The 20,695-nt window shown below is 41.9% G+C and overlaps 1 protein-coding gene across 1 annotated transcript; it reads right to left on the bottom strand.

The window, feature by feature from the left end:
* Nucleotides 1-8,579: 8,579 nt before the first annotated feature.
* Nucleotides 8,580-10,344, bottom strand: LOC110726214 (protein FAR-RED IMPAIRED RESPONSE 1-like). The gene is made up of 3 exons (XM_021905681.1): nucleotides 9,773-10,344; nucleotides 9,425-9,476; nucleotides 8,580-9,383 (listed from the first exon to the last, which is right to left on the bottom strand). Exons 1-3 carry the CDS (start codon nucleotides 10,342-10,344, stop codon nucleotides 8,580-8,582), a joined length of 1,428 nt encoding a protein of 475 aa, XP_021761373.1.
* Nucleotides 10,345-20,695: the final 10,351 nt, after the last annotated feature.

The raw sequence follows: 20,695 nt of genomic DNA, 5'->3' as shown, positions 1-20,695 counted from the left end.
ATTATGGTCAAGTCTTGAAGGTGGAGGTTCTTGTAAGACGTAGACATGAAGATGCAAATAAACACCTTTTGAAGATTTGAAGATCTCAAGGGGTCATGCTAGTTGCCAAATGCATCTATATTTATGTTTTTCAATAAATATATATGTTTATGTATATGAATTATATGTTAGATGCATGTTTAGGATTTCGAATGTTGTGATGATTAATTAAGTTCACTTAAATCAACCAACATAGAAACCCTAGGTCCCTAAATATTGAGTAAAACTTTCCATTCCAAAACAACACTTACCAACCAAACGAGGGTAGTGGTGGGCTACGCCAAAGCGAGGCATCACTACCTCTCCAAGGAGCGTAAGGCATACCGGGTATGCAAGTTGGTTTTGGTTGTACTTAACGATATGAGTGATGGAGTCCTAACATGTCGTGGAAATTAAAAGTGAATAAATTATTGAGAGAGCATTAGATGCGAAGATTTGATCAACCAAGAGTGGCTTGGAGCCATTAGCAAAGCGTTGCTTACCTTAGGAGATTGAGTGTTAAGACAAGCCAAAGCATGCTTAACCACTCTTTGTTTCTTCGGATCTTGGAATCGACATATTCTCACCCAAAATGAGGACAAATTTAAATGTGTGAATAAGACGTTTTAAATAAGTTTGATTAAAAATGCATGAATTCAATCTTATTTAAATATCATGAATGGTTTTTCATTTCAAATTCTTTCAATTGAAGAATCATGTCTTCAAATAACTTAAACAACCAAGTTATGCTCAATTTTTGACAAGGAAAAGTTGAGAGGGCCAAATTTTCTTGATTGGCAAAGGAATTTGTGAATTGTTCTCATGTAAGAGCAAAAGGAATATGTCCATGATGAGGAAATGCCCGAGGCTCCCAATGAGGAGGTGACTCAGTCTCCCCTAAATCGATGGCAAAGTGCCAATCGAGATGTTAAATGCATCATGTTGGCCACAATGTCTCCTGAGCTTCAAAAGACTTTCTTTGAGAAGGAGACAACTTTTGAGATCATTTCTGAACTGCAGAATATGTTTCAAGAGTAGGCCCGAACTGAAAGGTTTGAAACCCATAGACAGATCCTTGAGAGCAAGCTCAAGAAAGGAGAGCCAGTTAGTCCACATGTACTCAAAATGATAGGATTGTTTGAGAACATGGGAAGGCTTGATGCGAGGTATTCAACCGAGATGGCAATTGACATCATTCTCCACCCGCTGCACAAAGGGTATGATCAGTTTAAGATGAACTATAACATGCACAACATAGAGAAAACCCTCACCGAACTTCAAGGTATGTTGAAGCAAGTAGAGCAAATGCTCAAGGATGAGGGGAAGCATGATATTCTCATGATTAAAAAGAGCAAGCCGTTCAAATTCTCAGGAAAGAAGAGGAAAGGCTTTAAGGGGAAGGGCAAAAAGAAAACCATTCCGCCTAAGTGTAAAGCTACCAAGGATAACAAAGACAAGAAGGTAGCGTCCTCTAAATCTGATTTCGAATGTTTCTATTGTAAGAAGAAGGGACATTGGAAGAGGGATTGCCTCAAGTTCAAGGAAGATAAGAAGAACGAAACCGTTACTTCTGAATCAGGTATATTCGTTATAGACTTTAATTCACTAGCTTAGCATCATGGATATTAGATACCGGATATGGCTCACACCTTTGTTCCACTTTTCAAGGACTAAGGAACGCTAGAAGGCTAGAGAAGGGAGAGGTTGAACTCCAGGTCGGCAATGGAGCCAGAATTAGTGTCGTATCCGTAGGAACTCTCAGTTTGTATTTTCCCACCGGGCTAGTTTTGGAACTAGATAATGTTTATTATGTTCCTAAAATTACCAAAAACATCATTTCAATTTCGGTGTTGGACGCCAAGGGTTTTGAATTTCGAGTAAAAGACAGTGAATGTTCGTTTTATCTCGTTAATGTTTTATATGGTATTGCACATTCTGAAAATGGTCTTTATGTGCTTGATTTGACAAACAAGTTTGTAATGTGGATAATACTAACAAAAGAGATAAGATAATGGAGTCAAACCAAACTTACTTGTGTCATTGTCGTCTTGGCCAAGAGACTTCTACAGGAAGGTGTTCTTGACTCTTTCGATTAGAATTGTTTGAGAATTGCGAGGGATGTTTATTAGGCAAGATGAATAAACAGCCATTCTCTAAGTTGGGATAAAGGGCAAGAGACTTATTAGGTCTAATACACACTGATGTGTGTGGACTAATGAGCTCCACCACAAGAAATGGACACCGATATATTATCACGTTCACAGATGAAATAGTAGATATGGTTATGTATACCTAATGTCGCATAAATCTGAATCGTTTGAAAAGGTCAAAGAATTTCGGAGTGAATTTGAAAATCAACTTGGCAAGAAAATTAAAGCCCTTCGATCAGATTGAGGTGGTGAATACTTGAGCCAAGAATTCGATGACCATCTGAAAGAAAAGGGTATACTTTCAGAATTGACACCTCCAGGAACTCCATAATGGAGCGGAGTATCCGAAAGCAGAAATCGAACCTTGTTAGACATGGTATGATCAATAATGGGTCTTAGTGATCTTCCTATCTCTTTCTGAGGACACGCACTTCTAACTGCGGCACTAACACTGAACCGTGCACCATCAAAAGAAAAGACTCCATATGAATTATGGACAAAGAAACCTCCTAGGTTGTCTTTTCTAAAGATATGGGGATGCGAAGCATATGTCAGGATATTGATTTCTGACAAACTTCATCCCAAATCTGACAAGGTTTGCTTTGTGGGTTACCAAAAAGAAACCAAAGGGTATTACTTCTACAACAAATCAGAGAACAAAGTGTTTGTTGCTCGCGATGGTGTCTTTTTAGAGAAGGAACACCTTTCCAAAATGACAAGTGGGAGGAAAATCGAACTCGAAAAAGTTCGTGAGGATGAGCAACAAAATCAGAATGACAGTTAAAGTGCTCAAACAGCATTTGTTGACGCAGGTCAAAATGTGCAAAGTCAAACCGACAATGCAAATGCTCAATCCATTACCCTACGTAGGTCTCAGAAGCCAGGATTTCAACCTGATAGATATCTTTGTTTAGTATTAACCGAGAATCAGGACATCCTGATCATGGATGGAGATAAACTGGCAACCTACAAGCAAGCGATGGCAAACACCGACTTTACTAAATGGCAAGAGGCCATGAGATCTGAAATGGATTCCATGTTTGAAAATCAAGTCTGGGACTTGGTTGACTTACCCGAATGTTATACACCTATCGGTTGTAAGTGGATTTTCAAGATGAAAACCGACAAAGATGGAAATGTATTAATTTACAAAGCTAGATTGGTGGAAAAAGGTTACAGACAAATTCATGGTATTGATTACGATGAAACCTTTTCACCAGTCGCAATGCTTAAATCCATTCGGATCCTCCTAGCGATTGCTGCATATTACAATTATGAAATATGGTAGATGGACGTCAAAACCGCCTTCCTTAATGGTATTTTAAAAGAAACTGTGCATATGACTCAGCCTGAAGGTTTTGTCGACCAAAACAATGCTGGGAAGGTTTGTAAGCTTAAGAAGTCCATTTATGGACTAAAGCAAGCAGGCAGAAGTTGGAATCTGCGATTCGATGAAGCACTCGGTAAGTTTGGTTTTATCAAGAATCCAGATGAATCTTGTGTTTACAAGAAGGTCAGTGGGAGTGACATCGCCTTCCTAGTCTTATATGTCGATGACATATTGCTCATTGGAAACAACATTATGTTGTTAGAGTCTGTAAAGGCTTGGCTTGGAAAATGCTTTTCAATGAAAGACTTAGGAGAGGCTTAGTACATACTAGGCATAAAGATCTATAAGGACAGATAAAAAAGGATGATTGGATTGAGTCAAAGAACTTATATTGATAAGTTACTTGCTTGGTTTGGCATGGAGGAGGTCAAGAGAGGTCACCTTCCAATGTCACATGGCATAACCTCTAAGAAAGAAGCAGTGTCCACATACTCCTGATGAGCGCGTAAGAATGAATCAGATTCCATATGCTTCGCTTATTGGATCGATCATGTATGCCATGATATGTACTAGGCCAGATGTATCATATGCCTTGAGTGCTACGAGCCGTTACCAATCAGATCCAGGAGAGGCGCATTGGACTGCGGCCAAGAATATCCTAAATTACCTGAAAAGGAACAAGGATAAATTCCTGGTGTATGGTGGTTCAGAGGAATTAGTTGTGGAAGGCTATACCGACACAAGCTTCCAAATTGATAGAGACGATTTCAAATCGCAATCTAGATATGTGTTCTGTCCGAATGGAGGAGCGTTCAGTTGGAAGAGTGCCAAGCAGAGTACAACTGCAGATTCTACAACTGAAGCCGAGTAATTAGCAGCTGCTGAAGCGGCTAAGGAAGCTGTTTGGATTCGTAAGTTCGTTTGTGAACTTGATGTTGTATCCTCCATAAAGGGTCCAATAGCCCTCTATTGTGAAAAAATGGAGCTATTGCTCAGGCCAGAGAGCCAAGGGAACATCAGAGAGTCAAACATGTCAAACAGCGGTTTCACATGATTCGAGAATGGAAATCAGAAGGTGAAATCAGAATTTGCAAAGTTAGAACGGATGACAATGTAGCCGATCTACTTACTAAACCTTTGCCTTAAGTGAAGCACAACAAGCACGTTGAGGCAATGGGAATCAAGCATGTAGGAGACTGGCTTTGATTTCCTTGTTTAGTGTTTTAGTTAAAATTTTGAACATTTAATGTAAGACACTAAGAAAAACCATTCAAGTTTTGGAGTAATATAAATTTCATGCAATATTTTATCACTTTGTTTGTTATTTAATTGTGGTTTAGGATTAAATAATGAGTCCATTCGATTCTTGGAATATTCAAAATAGGGTATCAAGACTAGTCTTGTTAAGGAAACACCTATTAAGTGAATGTTGAATATTATAATAAAAAATCATCCCTAATCGAGGTCATTTAAACGATGGACGATTAATGACCAATTGAGATTAGTTTGTAGTCTGATTTATAGCACCGTTTCTTGTGCTACGAGGACATGATTGTCATAAATCATTTGCACAGGTATTGGTTTAGAACCATACTGGATCGACATATGAGAATACTTTAAGAGATTAAAAACGTCATAAGTATACTTCTCATTATGACTATCGAAACCTATTTCCTCGACCATGAGTATTGTGAGTTCTCTTGTTTGTGTACTAGTCCGCTTTGATGTTGTCAAACGTCTGCCGTAATAGGGGATTATAACGGCAACACTCGGGCGGCTAGGTCCTCTCAGTAAGAGGAACTACATTACAAGACTGGGAATGTCCCTCTACTAAAATAGGGAACATGTCTTTGTTGTATACAAGGCCTCTCATAGAGCGAGACTATGAAATGCATGGCTGTGCTCGGATGGGTTTTAGAAATCATCTGTTTATTGGCAGTCGGACTCTAAATCGAGAAACACTTCTGGACGTAATAAGGTTGACAAAATAATCTTACCTTATAGTTCATGAAGAGACATAGGAAAAAGGTTGTACAGTAATTAAATGCGCACTTTTCTGGAAGGACAAGTGGGAGATTGAAAGTAATGGTGTCCTTTGAACAAGTGTACTAATCCGTTAGTGGGTTCAGAATTATTAGAAAGCTAATATATTCAATAAGGTCAAGTGATCGGAATGCCTAGGTGGAGGCCGCTTCCGATCAGTAATATTAATGCATAATTAATATTACAACTTAATCTTGACTGAACCCTTTGGGTCACACCCTTAGCAGTAAGCGAACTAACGAATTAATTCGGAAGAAATTAATTCGTCGCCCGAGTATTAAATATTTAGACGTCGGAAATTCGAGCTTAGAGCGTCGAAACCGAGCGTCGAAAGTCGAGTAAAAAATAATAAATTACGAGACACGCAAATAATAATAAATTGCCAATATTTCCCAAAATACCCCTAGCATCATATCGGAGTGCCCCGAGCACCCGAGTGCTAGGGGCAAATATGTCCTAGCATAGGTGGCTAGCAAGCGCACCAAGCGGAGCCATGCATGGCCGGCTGGTGCGTGCTAGCGCACCACTGCTAGCAGCCGCAAGCAACACATGCTAGCAGCCGCAAGCATGCGTGCCAGCAGCAGCTAGCAGCGCACGCACGTGGCTGGGCTCTCGGCTGGGCTGTGGCTGGGCCATAGGGCTGTTTACTAGGGAAGCAAGTGGGAGCATATGGAAGCAAGTGGGGTGAGGGACATGTGGCACAAGGAGAGTATTGAGTGGGGAGAAAGTATGGTCCCCTACTCTCCATGTGGTCCTCACCACCCTTTACATATGATAGTGCCACTTGTAGATTTATTATTAGTTTGCTTATTTATTTTAATTTAGCTTTAAAATAAATTGTGGAATTTCATGACTCCCACATTGATGGGATATAAATTCCCACTCTCCCTCTTGCCTATAAATACCCATTTTGGGTTTTTGGGAAGAGTGCTTGAGTAGGAGTTCAATAGATTGCTTTAGCAAAAACTCTTAAACTCACATAATACTCAGGTTTTGGTCGGACCGCGCTAACCTTGAGGTAACGAACCTAAAAGTCGCTAATAGTTTTTGCTGGTAGACTTCCATTGGAGGCTCGCGTATTTTCGGAGCTTAAATCTTTCAATTAAGAGCCCGACTTTGAGGGCAAAGCACGCTACAAAGGTAAATTCCGATTTTATCCTTTTAGGTTTATTTGTTATGCTTTATGGTTTTATTAATTGCGAGTGGTTCTTTGGGTCGGGGTTGTTTCCGCGGTAAGTTAGACTTACCAAACCCCAACAGGATCGTAATATCTGGCTTCGGATTGTAGGACTCAAGTTTGTGTTATGACAATTTGATCAGTGTGTGTTGTTAAGTGTGTTATGACAATTTGATCAGTGTGTGTTGTTAAGACATGATCTATTAATTTCGTGGCTTGGTGTATTGTTAATTTGAATATGTGATGATTAATGTCAATTGCAGCTGATTTTACATACTAAATTGAAATTAAAGGTACAAAAATATAGATAATATGCCGCTTTTTAATGAATTTGGGCCAAATTAAATCATCTAAATACTGAACGAGCCCAACAAACAAATAATGGATACATCTAACTAGCCCATCAAATAAATTGAAATGAACGTACTGAAATACAGATAATTTGGGCGCATTTTAATCAATAAGGGGCAAAATATATATCAATACTGAACGAGCCCAACAAACACATAATGGGTAAATATAAGAGGTTGATTAAACTTGAAATAGCTAAATGGCCAACCTACCTATATACCTAACTAAAAGAAGTCTAATCCAAATCCGAATGATCCAAATCCACCCCCAACCCACTATAGCAAGTAGGGATGGCAATCTAGTCCAAATCCACCCATAGTCTGATCCAATCAGAAGAAACAAATCCGAATTATCCGACCCGCCTCCGCCTTTTTCATGTACTTGTATAATTTTTATCATTCAATTTATGAATTTATGGGTATTAAAAGTTGATTATATATTGGTTGCTATCGATAATTGGGTCAAAATTACTTTTAAAGTCAGAGTCGGAGTTGGATCGGGGCGGAGTCGGAAACAGAATAATTTTTGGTAAGATTTTGCTTATTTTTGAATTTATCAATTGAGCATGAACTTTCGAGCTTATAACCAAATTACACTCATACTAATTAATAATAAAAAAAAATAGTTTGATAGGTCTTGCGCAATAAAACAAATGGGTCTATTGTTTACAAGTGCTACATCTTTCAAAATATGAAATTGGTTGCAATGCACACGTATGACCATGCATTCCCAAAACCATAACAACAAATGAGTTCTTCAAATGGCCTAGCACACATCTCTCCTCAGAAAGCTTCAGATGGAGTAAACCAGTCCACCCCATTTCTTTCTAGAATGTCATCAACCCCTCCTACATCTGCGGCAAAGTCATACACTGCTACATCTGCAACATAATCATAGTAGTCCTATTTTTAGTTCTGGATCTGCATACATTGTGCTTTTTTCTTCTTCGCCTGGAATAATTCAACATTAATGTGTTTTTAAAAATCCAAAACTAACATTAATGTATTACATTAAATTACAGAACAGCCATCAACATGTACAAATGTCCACCTAAAACTTACATCAAGGTGGAAATAATTTTTAAAATAGCAAATTATAATCAACTTACAGGTAGTTTTGTATTCACATGTTGCTGAACGACTGTCTGGCCAAGCACATCTGTTCCGGCAACAAGGTTCATGTTGTTGTCCCCATTTTGTTTACCTTTCTTCTTCTTGTACCCATTCTCTAACAGGGATTTAGCCCTACCCTTTGGCTGACCTCGAGGTTTCTTCCAAGACAGAGGATCCTTCTTCACCACAGGCTTGGAAATAGAGTTGGGAGTTGGGCTTGACATGGGATTGTTAGATCCTATTTCTGATGGGGGTAGTAGTGTCCTTGGTAGGGTAGAAAGAGAGGGTTGATTTTCAAGGAACTTCTCCCTGCTTTTTTGCACTTCTAAACGGAGCGTTTTTAAAAAATTGACCACGAGATCAAAAGTTTCCTTGTCATTAATAACTCATGATGCTACTTAACATATGGGGTCAAACTCCTCCATCAATTTGTTGTAACTCTGATAAGTGGAATTATCAGTAGGGTCGTGATAGGCCACCTTTACTCGAGTATGCTTCCGAGCTACATCTTTGCGCCACCTTTGAATAACATACTTTGATGGAATATTAAAAACCAAATTCTGATCATACACTCTAATCACATCAAATGTTTCAAACTTCCTGCAATCACATGACACGTCTTTCGTAACAGTTTTAAATATAATACAGTCAAATCGCCACCTATCAGTTATCTCTTCTTCACTTATCCCTTCAGGGATTATCCAGACCTTATCTTCAAGGAGGTATTGAATCAAGTTCCCATCCAAGACACGCTCGTCCCTCCCAGAGCAATGCATAAGTCGAGTACACTCTGTCTGAATCTCTTGAAACTTAGTGTAAGTGTAAATTTCCTGGAAGAATTTCACAATGTAGAATACACTAAAGAGACGCCTAAGATATTTGCGGCACCTCGCATCTGCATCTTTTTCAGCTTTCACACGCCTCTCCATTGCCTTTTTGTACTTATCCGGGAATTCATATAGCTTTGTTTTCCTATTTACAAAGCCATCAAAGAAACTATTGATGCTTTCCACTCTTTGTGTAGTCTTCATCCTAGCCCAAAAATGCTCTTTCATAAAGGCTGGCACCCACATATGCCGTTCATCATACAAATCAAATAACCACTCAGTGTCATGTAGGTTATACTCCGACATTAACTCAGACCATCTACGCTCAAACTCCCCAACTGTGAAGCTCTCGTATATAAGAGTCTTAAGAGGACTCTTAAAATCCTAATATCTGAAACATGTACAAAACTACTTACATTCATGTCATAATACTTAAAATGGTCAAAGTAGAACATAATAGAATCATATCTGAAAAATGAGATTAATTCATGACCAAAGCAAAGTAAAGCATAATAGAATTGCATTTAAACACAAGGGGACATCAACACACATGAAAATTCATTCATGACATATTTTATGCACATGGACAGAAAACTGACAAAGATATATGTCAACTCCAAATCAAAAAATAATAGCACGTACATAACAGGGAGAGTTATGGCACATAAGTTGCAAGTATGAGCTAGAACATGACAGATTCTTACTTTTGAACCAGGATTTTCAAATATTTATGTGCCAAAATTTAATAATGAATTACTACATACCCTTCACATTTCCCGAGCTTATCTGGGAATTTCTTCAGAATGTGCCAAATGCACCAACGATGTCGAGCATTAGGCATCACTTGTTCCAAAGGCTTTCGCATAGCAGCAGCTTGATCGGTCAGAATTGCCCCAGGTTCTTTATTTCCCATGCATGACATCCATTGTCTAAATACCCAACTAAATGTGTCTGAATCCTCATGTGACACAAGTGCACCACCCAACAATATAGATTGCCCATGATGATTAACCCCTACAAAGTTGGCAAACGGGAGCTCGTACTCATTAGTGAGATATGTGGCATCAAAACAAACCACGTCACCAAATTCTTCATAAGACACTCTACTACGAGCATCAACCCACATTACGTCCTTCAAACGACCCTCTTCATCTAGACGGTGTGCTCGATAGAAATTTTGATTATCCTCTTGCATCCGGTCAAAATACGCCATCATAGCAGTTGCATCACCACCTTCCATTTTCAGCCGCTTCTCCTTTTCCTTGTGCACTTCATGTTCAAGGTCCTTAACACTAGGGAGGTTGTCCCCCCCTCCTCTCGGTACCAATGCACTCATGTATTTGTCTTATGGGGACACCTTCTTCATAGTAATTCAAAAGTTTCTTTCTTACATTTGACATGTAATTCTTCATTCGATACTCCTTCACTAACTTAGCATCACTAGGTTTAGGGGTATGTTTATCATGTTCTTTTTTCAATTTCCTTATAACCCACAACCCATCTCTATCAACCCCAGCGTATAACATGGCACCACACTCACATTTCTTAGACGTCCTTTTTGCCCGCTACAACATATCTTCCCCAATTTCACCATTCACCGTTCCACCTGTGCCACAAGCCTCCATAAACTTGGCCCTTTTCTTAGCCTCCCTCCTTGCCCTCATATTGGGTAGACCATAACACTCACACCTCCATGTCGCTGTTCTCCGCTCCTCCTTATCCTTCTTAGAATAATTGGATGCTACTCTAGACACCCCAAAACCTTTCTGCTCGGCATACTCTTTGTTGTAACTTTCTACATCTTCAAGGGATTTGAATACCATCCCTAACCTAGGTGATTCCACGTAACAGTACATGCTGACCTTGTTTGTTGAGACAATAGTCTCCACTGTTTCAATGGTCTTTAATTGGAGACATGGCAGCTAATCTGTTAGCAGAGTTTGGAACATTCAATGGCATAAGGTTCAGAGAGGGAAAATCACCAACACCAAAAGTTATCACTTGTCCCCCCTCAACATCAATAGTATAACTCCCACCAGCCTCACCCATTATCCTAGGCTCAAAATCTGATTCCATAGCCTAACTGCATAACATACACTCCACTTTCGGATTGCAATCAATTAACAGAACAGTATTGAATACCCAAACTTCTATAACAGAAATCACTTAAAATAACACTATTTCAAATACCATAATCGGTCACTTGGACACATAGCAATGGTTGTTACCAAAATAAAGTGTGATATATGTAGTTTCTTCAACCTCAGAAGGGGGGGGGGGGGGGGAATTAAACTCAATACCACGCAATAGCAGTGATGCAAAATAGGTATACTATTTTGAAAAATCAACACACTTAAGCACAATTCACTTCAATCAATATTACAACAACAGAGGTTATTCGTTGACATTAAATTTCAGGAAATTAAAGAAACCCAAATTCAATATTCAAGAATTCTCTTTACACACCCCTATTTAAATAACCAACTACAAACAACAAAAAATAAAATTTCCATTCCCCCCACAACATCATTGAATCGACATTCAAATTAGTTGATAACTAGCATAGTTCCAATGTGATGCACGGTTTACAAATCAACATATTAATTTATAATTTAACTTAATGATTAATAACAGAATCACTAAAATTAACAAATTAAACATTCATTATTGTATATACACACAAATGAAGACTCACAATTATGATCAATGGATAAATTAGGAAATGACAATGTAAATACTGTATATACAAACAAACATTCATCATTGTAGTAATATTTTACGATCCCTTAAAAAATCAAATAAAATTCTAAGTTATTCTCATTTCTAATTTATTTTTAATTTTTCCAAATTGTGGGTTTCAATCCTGTGGAAAAGGCAAACTAATAATAAACATCATGATAAAATATTTTTTTCCTGTGAATAAAGGCTTTATCTAGGTTTTACTTACAACAAAAGATTTAAGTTTGAAACTAACTCTATTTTTTTTATTAGTTGCAACTAATAAGAAATTTTTTATATCCCATAAAAAATGCACCCTTGTTACAACTTGCATGCAAAAGAAACAGGGGTAATATTAAATACCAAATATGTTGAACATTAGTATGATTCATATAAATTTTAGAATATGTTCACTCAAAAACCTAGCCAACCCTAGTACATACTACTCATCATGTTTTTTTTTTCAATTAAATTTCTATTTTTAAACCCCGCATAATACCTGGTTTGCATTACCTCGAAAATGACAATGAACATACACACAAATATAGACTCACATAATGACCAAGGGATTAAGAAATGACAATGCAAAGAATATTTTACATTCCCGTCAATTATAAAATAAAACTTTACGTTATTCTCATTTCTAATTTACTTTTAATTTTTCCTAATTGTAGGTTTTAGTCTAGTAAAAGTTTCAAATAAATTATTTATAAACACCATAGTAAAACATTTTTTCCTTTTATAAAGGTTTCATATAGGTTTTGATTAGGGGATTTTTATCCACCAATCACCGTCTGACAAGTGGACCAACCAGGTTCCGCCACGGGTCCTTCACGAAGGCCAATAGGAGCCTGCCACGTGTCAATCACAGATACGTCCTCTACAGACCAATCAAGGCACGCCACGTGTCCACCCATGCCAAATGGGAAAACCGGCCATCAAGGCCCAATCCAGTCTAGAGGCCCGATCAGCCCTAGGTTTACCTTAAACCTAGAGTGTGGCACGCTTCTCAAGGCTATAAATACTTAATTAATCCTCATTAGTTAAGGAATCGCGAGATCGAGAAATCAAGAGATCAAGCAGAGAAGAACAGAGATATTACGGAACACCAACCACCGGCTAATCTCGCTAACGACGCAGATTACCAACACTAAGCACTCTCACCTAGAGAGATCTTATTACTTTAATTTCCGTATTAATTACTCCTTAATCAGGTACTAACTTGACCGTTGGAGGCGGAGCTCTCAGGAGTCTCCGTTATTTTGCAGGTACAGGCGTCCGGTTCCAGTCTCGGAATTGTAACTCTCCCGCAGGACATCAGAAAACCCCGAAACATTTGGCGCCGTCTGTGGGGAGAGTACTTCAGAGATGGCATCCAAGTCTGTACCGACTCCAGAAGAGAGGCGTCCCCTAGACGACCCTCAAGTTCAGTCGGACCATGATACCGAAAGTGAATTTGAAGTTGAAACTCATACAGCTCCAGACGGGACCCTAAGGGCCCGACGTACCCGTCATACCGAAAGGAGGGAACGGGAGCATCTTCAAACAGGAAGCGAGCCAGCAGGCGCACCGCTTGCTCGGCAACAGCCGACTGATGGGTCTTCTCCCATCACAAGGAACGAACTCATGACCTTCATGAGGGACTTCAAGGGAGAGATTCAAGAGTTGATCAACAAAAAACCGCCTGCTTCAGTCAAAGAGCAGTCGGCCAAGAAACCTTCCACTTCACTCAAGAGGAAGCCAGTTCAAGGGCGAGAGGCGACTCCTCATCCTAAATCCAAGAAGCGGGAGCCACCTGCTCTTGATTTCACAAAACTTCGTTATCCTACGGGAAATAGGAAACCGGTTCGTCATATTCAGGCGGACGGGTCAAAGCAAACGTTCACAGATGCTCGGCTCCTGCTAGAGCAGAAGAAGAGTGACCGATTATCAGAGTCGGCTTCTACTTCAAATTTTCAAGACAGTTTGCGAAATGCCTCGATGAGGCATACTCAGTCGTACCATGAGAGTCAGTCAGGCGGCACCTCCCGTCAGTCCGGCTTTCATAGTGCTCAGGCGGTACCTAACTTACCATTTGTGCCGCAACAACAGTATTTTATGCAGCCACCTCCATTTGGTGGACCTGCAGCAAAAAACGTCCAACCTATGGACTGGCAGCTACGGCTGCTTAGACTTGGTGAACAGCCGTCGGCCTTCTCCAAGGAAATTACTGAAGCCGCTCAGCCGGCCAAAGTAAAAAATGTTCTAGTAGGCGCCTATGACGGCACTACTAACCCAGAAGACCATTTGATGGCATTCACCAACCTGATGTACCTTCAAGGGTTGGATGATCCCACTTGGTGCAAGTGTTTCCCAGCGACTCTCAAGGGAATTGCACAGCAATGGTTCGGCAACCTGCCGACTGGTTGTGTAAACAGCTTCAGGACGCTTGCTTACTTATTTGCCTCCAACTTCGCTATGAACATCCCTGCGAAGAAAACGACCCTTGATTTGGGAACAATTCAGCAGGGCGAGAAGGAGGGGCTTCGTTCTTACATCAGGCGGTTCAACCTGATGAGAATACAGATTCAAGGGTTACCGGATGAGGTAGCTTATACTGACTTTTTTAGAGGTCTCAAAGACGGGTCTACCTTCAAATTTGATTTAGTTCGAAAAAGGGTGGCGACTCTTCAAGAGGCCTTGATTGAAGCAGAAGCCTATATACAGGCGACTGATCTGTGTACGATAAAACAGTCGGACGGGAAGAGGTTCGACAAAAGAGAGGGACGACAGAAACAGTCGTCCAACAAAGATGAGAAAAGAAAAGAGGTCTGGGCGGCTGATTCCTCTAAACAGCCGGCTCAGAAAAAGAAAAAAGAATTCAAACCATACTCCCCAAAGTATGTGTTTAACAAGGATAACCAGTTTATCCTAAAAGAAATAAAGGGACGGTTCTCAATTGAGAAGCCGCTCCCCATGAAGGGTTCTGCAAGCAACCGGAACCAAGACAAAATCTGTGCTTATCATGATGACGTTGGTCGTCACACCAATGACTGTATCAGTCTCATGCGGTACCTAGACCGCTTGGCTGAGCAAGGTGATCTTGACACTTATGTCAAGAAATCTACGGGGAACACCTCCTCAAAAAAGCAGTCGGCCAAAAAGAATCAACAGGCCGACAGTTCCGATACAGATGATGCAGTCGTCTACACCATTGCAGGCGGCTTCTCAGGAGGCGGCCCCACTATTAGGGGCAATAAGGATAATATAAGGCGGTTAGATGTAAATTCCGTTCACCAAGAACGGCCGTCCAAATATACATTCCCTGAGATTGTCATCACTGAAGAGGATCTAGGAGGGGTAAGGGGGCCGCATGACGACCCTCTCGTTATTGAATGTAAAGTGGCCAACCAGAGAGTTGGCCGAATCCTCATAGATACCGGGAGCTCCTCAGATCTCATCAGCAGCAAATGTCTGTCAAAACTGAAATATCAGACGGACTGCATACATCCGGCCTCCCACCCTTTAATAGGGTTTGGAGGAGGAGTCGTCCACCCACTGGGACGAGTAGATTTACCCATTCGCCTGGGCGAAAAAGGGGAAGGACGACACATGGTAGTCCGGTTCCTAGTAGTAGAGGAACTCTCGGCCTACAACATGATTCTGGGTCGACCAACCCTGAATAATTCCAAGGCTGTTATAATCCCGTCTCTTATGCTGCTTAAGTTTGAGAGGGATAATGGAACAGTCGGCTCCCTAAGGGGAGATCAGAGGATGGCCCGAGAGTGCTATCTCTCGGATGTCAAGCCCACTGTTATGGCCACTGGGTCAAGTGGAGAAAAAACAGACCTTGACAATGTCAAGGAGAGTGCGCCTGTTCAAGAAACAGGCGACAAAAAGAGAAAGGCGTCCCAGACAGAGTCCGCAAGAAAAGCAAGAAAATAGCAATCATTGGCAGAGGAGCGGCCGGATGAGTTCCGCCCTCAGCCGGCTGGTGAGCATGCGGACCTGATATTAGACGACTCACGTCCTGACCGAACAGTCAAAGTTGGGACGACTGCTCTGAGAAACCTTGGTGACGACTTTCACAACCTGTTGAAAGAATAAAAGGACATCTTTGCATTTGAAGTCCATGAAATGCCAGGCATTAGTCATGATCTGGCGGTACATAAACTGGCCGTGGATCCGAAAAAGAAGCCGGTACGGCAGAAGAAGCCGGCCATGCCTTGATGAGTTTTATGGACGCCTATTCTGGTTTCCATCAAATTCCTTTATGGAAGAAAGATCAGGAGAAGACGGCCTTCGTCACTGATCAGGGATTATACTGTTACACGGTCATGCCGTTTGGTCTTAAGAATGCCCCGGCTACCTTCCAACGAATGATAAACACAGTGTTCTTTGATCAGATTGGGAGAAACGTCGAGGCATATATTGATGATATGATTGTCAAGACTAAACGTCAGAAAGATCATCTGGCGGACCTCCGAGAAACTTTCGCCACACTCAGGCGGCACCATGTCATGCTCAATCCCAAGAAATGTGTATTTGGAGTTGAGTCTGGGAAATTTCTCGGATTCCTTATCAATCAGAGAGGAATAGAGGCGAACCCTGAGAAGGTACAGGCGGTCATTGACATGCAGTCGCCTCGTACCGTCCGAGAGGTTCAGAAGTTAACAGGTTGTCTGGCGGCCTTGGGGAGATTCCTAAGACGATCAGGCGACAAATGCCTATACTTTTTCCAGGCAATTAAGAAAAAGGCAAGGTTCGAATGGGGGCCGGATGCTGAGGCCGCCTTCCAGAAATTAAAGGTTCACTTGCATTCCTTGCCGAGGCTGGTCAGCCCTTTGCCCAAAGAAGATCTCTACATGTACCTGGCCGTCTCTGATCATGCGTTAAGCGCTGTGCTCCTTGCTGAAAGTGACGGCTGTCAGCTCCCGGTCTACTTTGTCAGTCACGTACTGAAAAATGCCGAGTTGAGGTATCCCCTAGTGGAGAAATTTGGTCTTGCACTCTTCATGGCTGTTAAAAAATTGAAGCCCTACTTTTTGGCACATGCAGTCGTCGTGTATACCGACCAACCAATCAAGCGGCCCCTTACCATCATGGAGTCGTCAGGACGAATGATCAAATGGGCCATAGAAATACAGAGCCTCGAAGTTACTTTCGAGCCTAGAAAAGCAGTGAAGGGGCAAGCCTTTGCTGACTTTATTGTAGAGATGACTCGTCCTCCTGACTCTCAAGTTCCAGACCAAGTCTGGAAGGTATATGTGGACGGAAGCTCTACTTCAAATGGTTGTGGAGCAGGCGTCGTATGTCAATCTCCAGAGGGCGACAGGTTCGAGTATGCTCTACGCTTCAGTTTTCAGGCTTCAAACAATGAGGCAGAATATGAAGCTTTACTAGCCGGGATCCGCATGTGCAAGGCGGCAGGGGCAAGAAAAATAGACGCCTGTTCAGATTCACAATTGATAGTGAGTCAGTACAATGGCGAATACGAAGAAACCCATCCGGCCATGATCAAGTATTTACAGGCGGTCCAACAAGCAGTCGGCTCCCTTGAGGATTTCCATCTGATCCAAGTGCCGAGATCAGAAAACAACCAGGCAGATGCACTGTCAAAATTAGCATCATCCGCCTCCTCCGATACTCCTCGAACTGTTTTTTGGGAAGTAATGGAGAAGAGAAGCATCGAGGAAAACCCTATTGGAATCCTAGACAGAAGCTCAACCTGGATGGATTCAATCAGGGCATATCTGACAAACGGTACACTGCCGGATGATCCTCAACAAGCGGCAACACTGAAAAAACGAGCCTCTTGTTTTGAGATGATATAGGGAGAACTTCACAAGAGGGGGTACCTTCAACCCTTCTTAAAGTGTGTTACTCCTGAAAAGGGACGAGAGATACTAGATGATCTTCACTCTGGTTTCTGTGCTTCCCATATAGGGGGTAGGATGCTTGCTCAAAGGGCAAGGCGGCAGGGCTACTTTTGGCCTACTTTGGAAGCAGATGCAATGGAGATGGTGAAAAAATGTGACAAGTGCCAAAGGTTTGGCAAATTAATTCACCGTCCGGCTACTGACCTCACTACCATTCACAGCCCACTACCGTTGCATCTGTCGGTCGTCCACAAGCAAACGGCCAGGTAGAAGCCTTTAATAAAATCATCTCAGACGGTCTCAAGAAAAAGATTGAACGAGCAGGCGGCCTATGGGCGGATGAACTACCACATGTTCTCTGGGCCATTAGGACGACTGAAAAAGGGGCGACTGGAGAAACTCCATTCCTCCTAACTTATGGTGCAGAAGCTGTTCTTCCAATAGAACACTACGAGCCGACTCTTCGAGTAATGCTGTATAACGAAGAGGCAAACTGGGAAGCCATGCGCCTGGCATTAGACTCACTTCCTGAAAAGAGGGGCAATGCTGTTTTGCGCCATGAGATCTATCGCCTGAGAATGACTAGATCATACAACAAAAAAGTACACAGGCGTCCACTCAAAGTAGGGGACTTTGTACTTAGAAAAATGGAAGCAGTAGGTAGGGCTAATGAGTCTGGCAAACTAACTCCCAACTGGAAAGGACCCTACCGAATCTATGAGGAAGTCAGGGACGGTACCTACCGTCTGGAAACACCAGACGGACAACCGTTGCCTCGAACTTGGAATGTAGATAACCTTAAAAAATATTTCTTCTGAGAGATGTAAAGTAAAGAGCTACTTGATAAAGTTTCCACTTACTATTTAATTTTGTATTACGAGGGGCATGTCGTCTGTACCTTTACAGTCGGCTACTCTCCATTGAGTTTTTCACGCTATCTTCTGAGGGGCATGCCGTCTGTTCCTTTACAGTCGGCTACTCTCCATTGAGTATTTTACTCAACACTTAGCTAAAAAGATTAGGGCCTGTCCGACCCTGTGCCTAACAGGCGGCTACCCTTCTTTTACTTAGCACCTACGTTCACCAAGAACTTACCAAGGCCACCGGCCGAATGATCAGACCAGGCGCCAAGCCAACTGATCAAATCTACAAAACTAATACGACCTGTCCCAACATCATAGCAGGCGTCCGACGGCATCCCTCCGGATGAAATTCGTCGCAGAGAGCAGCTCCCTTTTGGGTGGAACATTGTTCTATAAACTAATTACACGGCACCTATACGACTGTCCCCAAGGGCAACCACGTAGCCGTTTTTGAGACAAGGATAACTCTATCACTAACCAAACCAGTGGTAGCAGTTGACATCTGAGTCAGATGACCACCTGTATTACTTGGGATAAATGCAGGGGGTACCTATTGAGTTAATAGCCAACAAACATTGGCGAATCAAGGGGTCTAGCCGGCCTACGCCGCCTGACACCTCTACTTCTCAAACAAAAGTGACGGCGACTGAGTAACTCCAACGTTAACTCATAGTCACTCCTTCAAATTTGGTATAAAACCTAAAAAGTTTGAGTCGTCCGCCTGTTTCAAACAAACAAGGGCACTCAAACCCCTATTCCTACTAGGTAACCTATTGAGTTAATAGCCAACAAACAATGGCGAATCAAGGGGTCTAGCCGGCCCACGCCGCCTGGTACCTCTACTACTCAATCTAGATTGTGACGAAGACTAAGTAATTCCTAGGTTAATAGTCACTCAAACTTAGTATGGAGCCTAAAAGGTATGAGTCGTCCACCTGTTTTTAATAAACAAGGGTTCTCAACCAATACTCTTGCTAGGTTAACAAATTACGAGTTAAAAGCCAACATTGGCAATAAAGGGAAACAACCGGCACCCGCCGCTTGTTATCCTACTTAATTCCTTGGCAACTAGGAAATACTATTTACTTGGTCAGACCAATTGAATAAATAGTTCGAATACCGATTGAATAAATGGCCGACTGATCATCTACCCTGGAACAGACCACCAGTCGTCCAGGGGCATAGGCGGCATACTTATTTTTTTGTACCTGTCTTAACGTTCGGCCATACACAACAGTCGGTCTAGTGAACAAAGGGATATTAGATATGGAATACTTAGACAAATTTGAACCAAAACAAAAATTTGATTAAAAATGAGCCGGTCATTAAAGACCAGCAGAATATTCAAAACCCCGGCCCCCTGGCCGGGTAATTACAAAGAAAACGGCACGCAGGCCGTGGAAAAAATACTTAAAAGCTTAAGAAGGGGGCAGTTCAGTATCAGCAGCTGCCGCCTGGTCAGCACTCTTCTTGCTGGACTCGGCTTTAGCTGCACCCTCTTTTGATGCCTTACCCCCAAGTGGCACAAGCGCCACAACCGGCTCTTCCTCCTCCAACGCACCTTCCAATGCCTCTTCTTCAGCAGCCGCCAGGATCTGTTGATTATATGTTTCCGAACACTGGCGGTACGTTCTTTCCCATGAGGCAAAGTCGGCACTGGGGAACAGTCGTTCCCAGGTCATGCGCTGGATTTGAGCGGAGTCTTCCACCATCTCCCGGACGAGCTCTTTCTTCTCTTGCTCGGCCTTTTCCGAGAGCTCTTGGGTAAGACTCTTCTCTTGGTTCACCAGGCGTTCTTTTACGTTGGCCAAAGATTTCTCCATGGCTTCGTAAGAGTGCATTTTTTGGCGAAGAGGTTTCAGCTCGGCCTTAAGGTTTGTGACGGTCGCCTCCAGCTCGTCAACCTTCTTTTGGGCCGCCTCTAACTGAGCCCGAACAGCGGCGGTAGCCTGCGCCTGATAATAAAGAAGATCAATGGTCAGTACTTCATTTTGGGCAATTTGAAACATTGCCTTATCACAGCTGGAGGCGGCCATAGCTTTTGCGGCCTTTACCTCTTTGTTTTTTCCGATCAATCGGCTTGCGAAGGCTGTTGACTCGGAGCAGGGCCTAAGTACAAAGAAAAACAGGCGTCAGCTTCCAAACAAAAAAGATAACAGGCGTCCTGGAACTCTAAAACTCAAAAATATGCTAAGTATACCTCAGCAAGGACCCCTGAAATCCCATCAAGGTCAAGGGTGCCGGCACC

The sequence above is a fragment of the Chenopodium quinoa genome, unplaced genomic scaffold (genome assembly GCF_001683475.1).
Source record: "Chenopodium quinoa cultivar QQ74 unplaced genomic scaffold, ASM168347v1, whole genome shotgun sequence".
NCBI classification, from domain to species: Eukaryota; Viridiplantae; Streptophyta; class Magnoliopsida; order Caryophyllales; family Amaranthaceae; genus Chenopodium; species Chenopodium quinoa.
This window is presented reverse-complemented; position numbering and strand designations above follow the sequence as displayed.

Excerpts from the sequence above, each read along its gene's own strand:
- LOC110726214 (XM_021905681.1), bottom strand. The coding sequence starts at position 10,344 with ATGAGTGCATTGGTACCGAGAGGAGGGGGGGACAACCTCCCTAGTGTT. Across the intron at positions 9,477-9,772 it reads AAGCTCGGGAAATGTGAAGG|ATATGATTCTATTATGTTCT; the intron begins GTATGTAGTAAT and ends CTCATTTTTCAG. Across the intron at positions 9,384-9,424 it reads TTAAGTATTATGACATGAAT|AGTCCTCTTAAGACTCTTAT; the intron begins GTAAGTAGTTTT and ends TAGGATTTTAAG.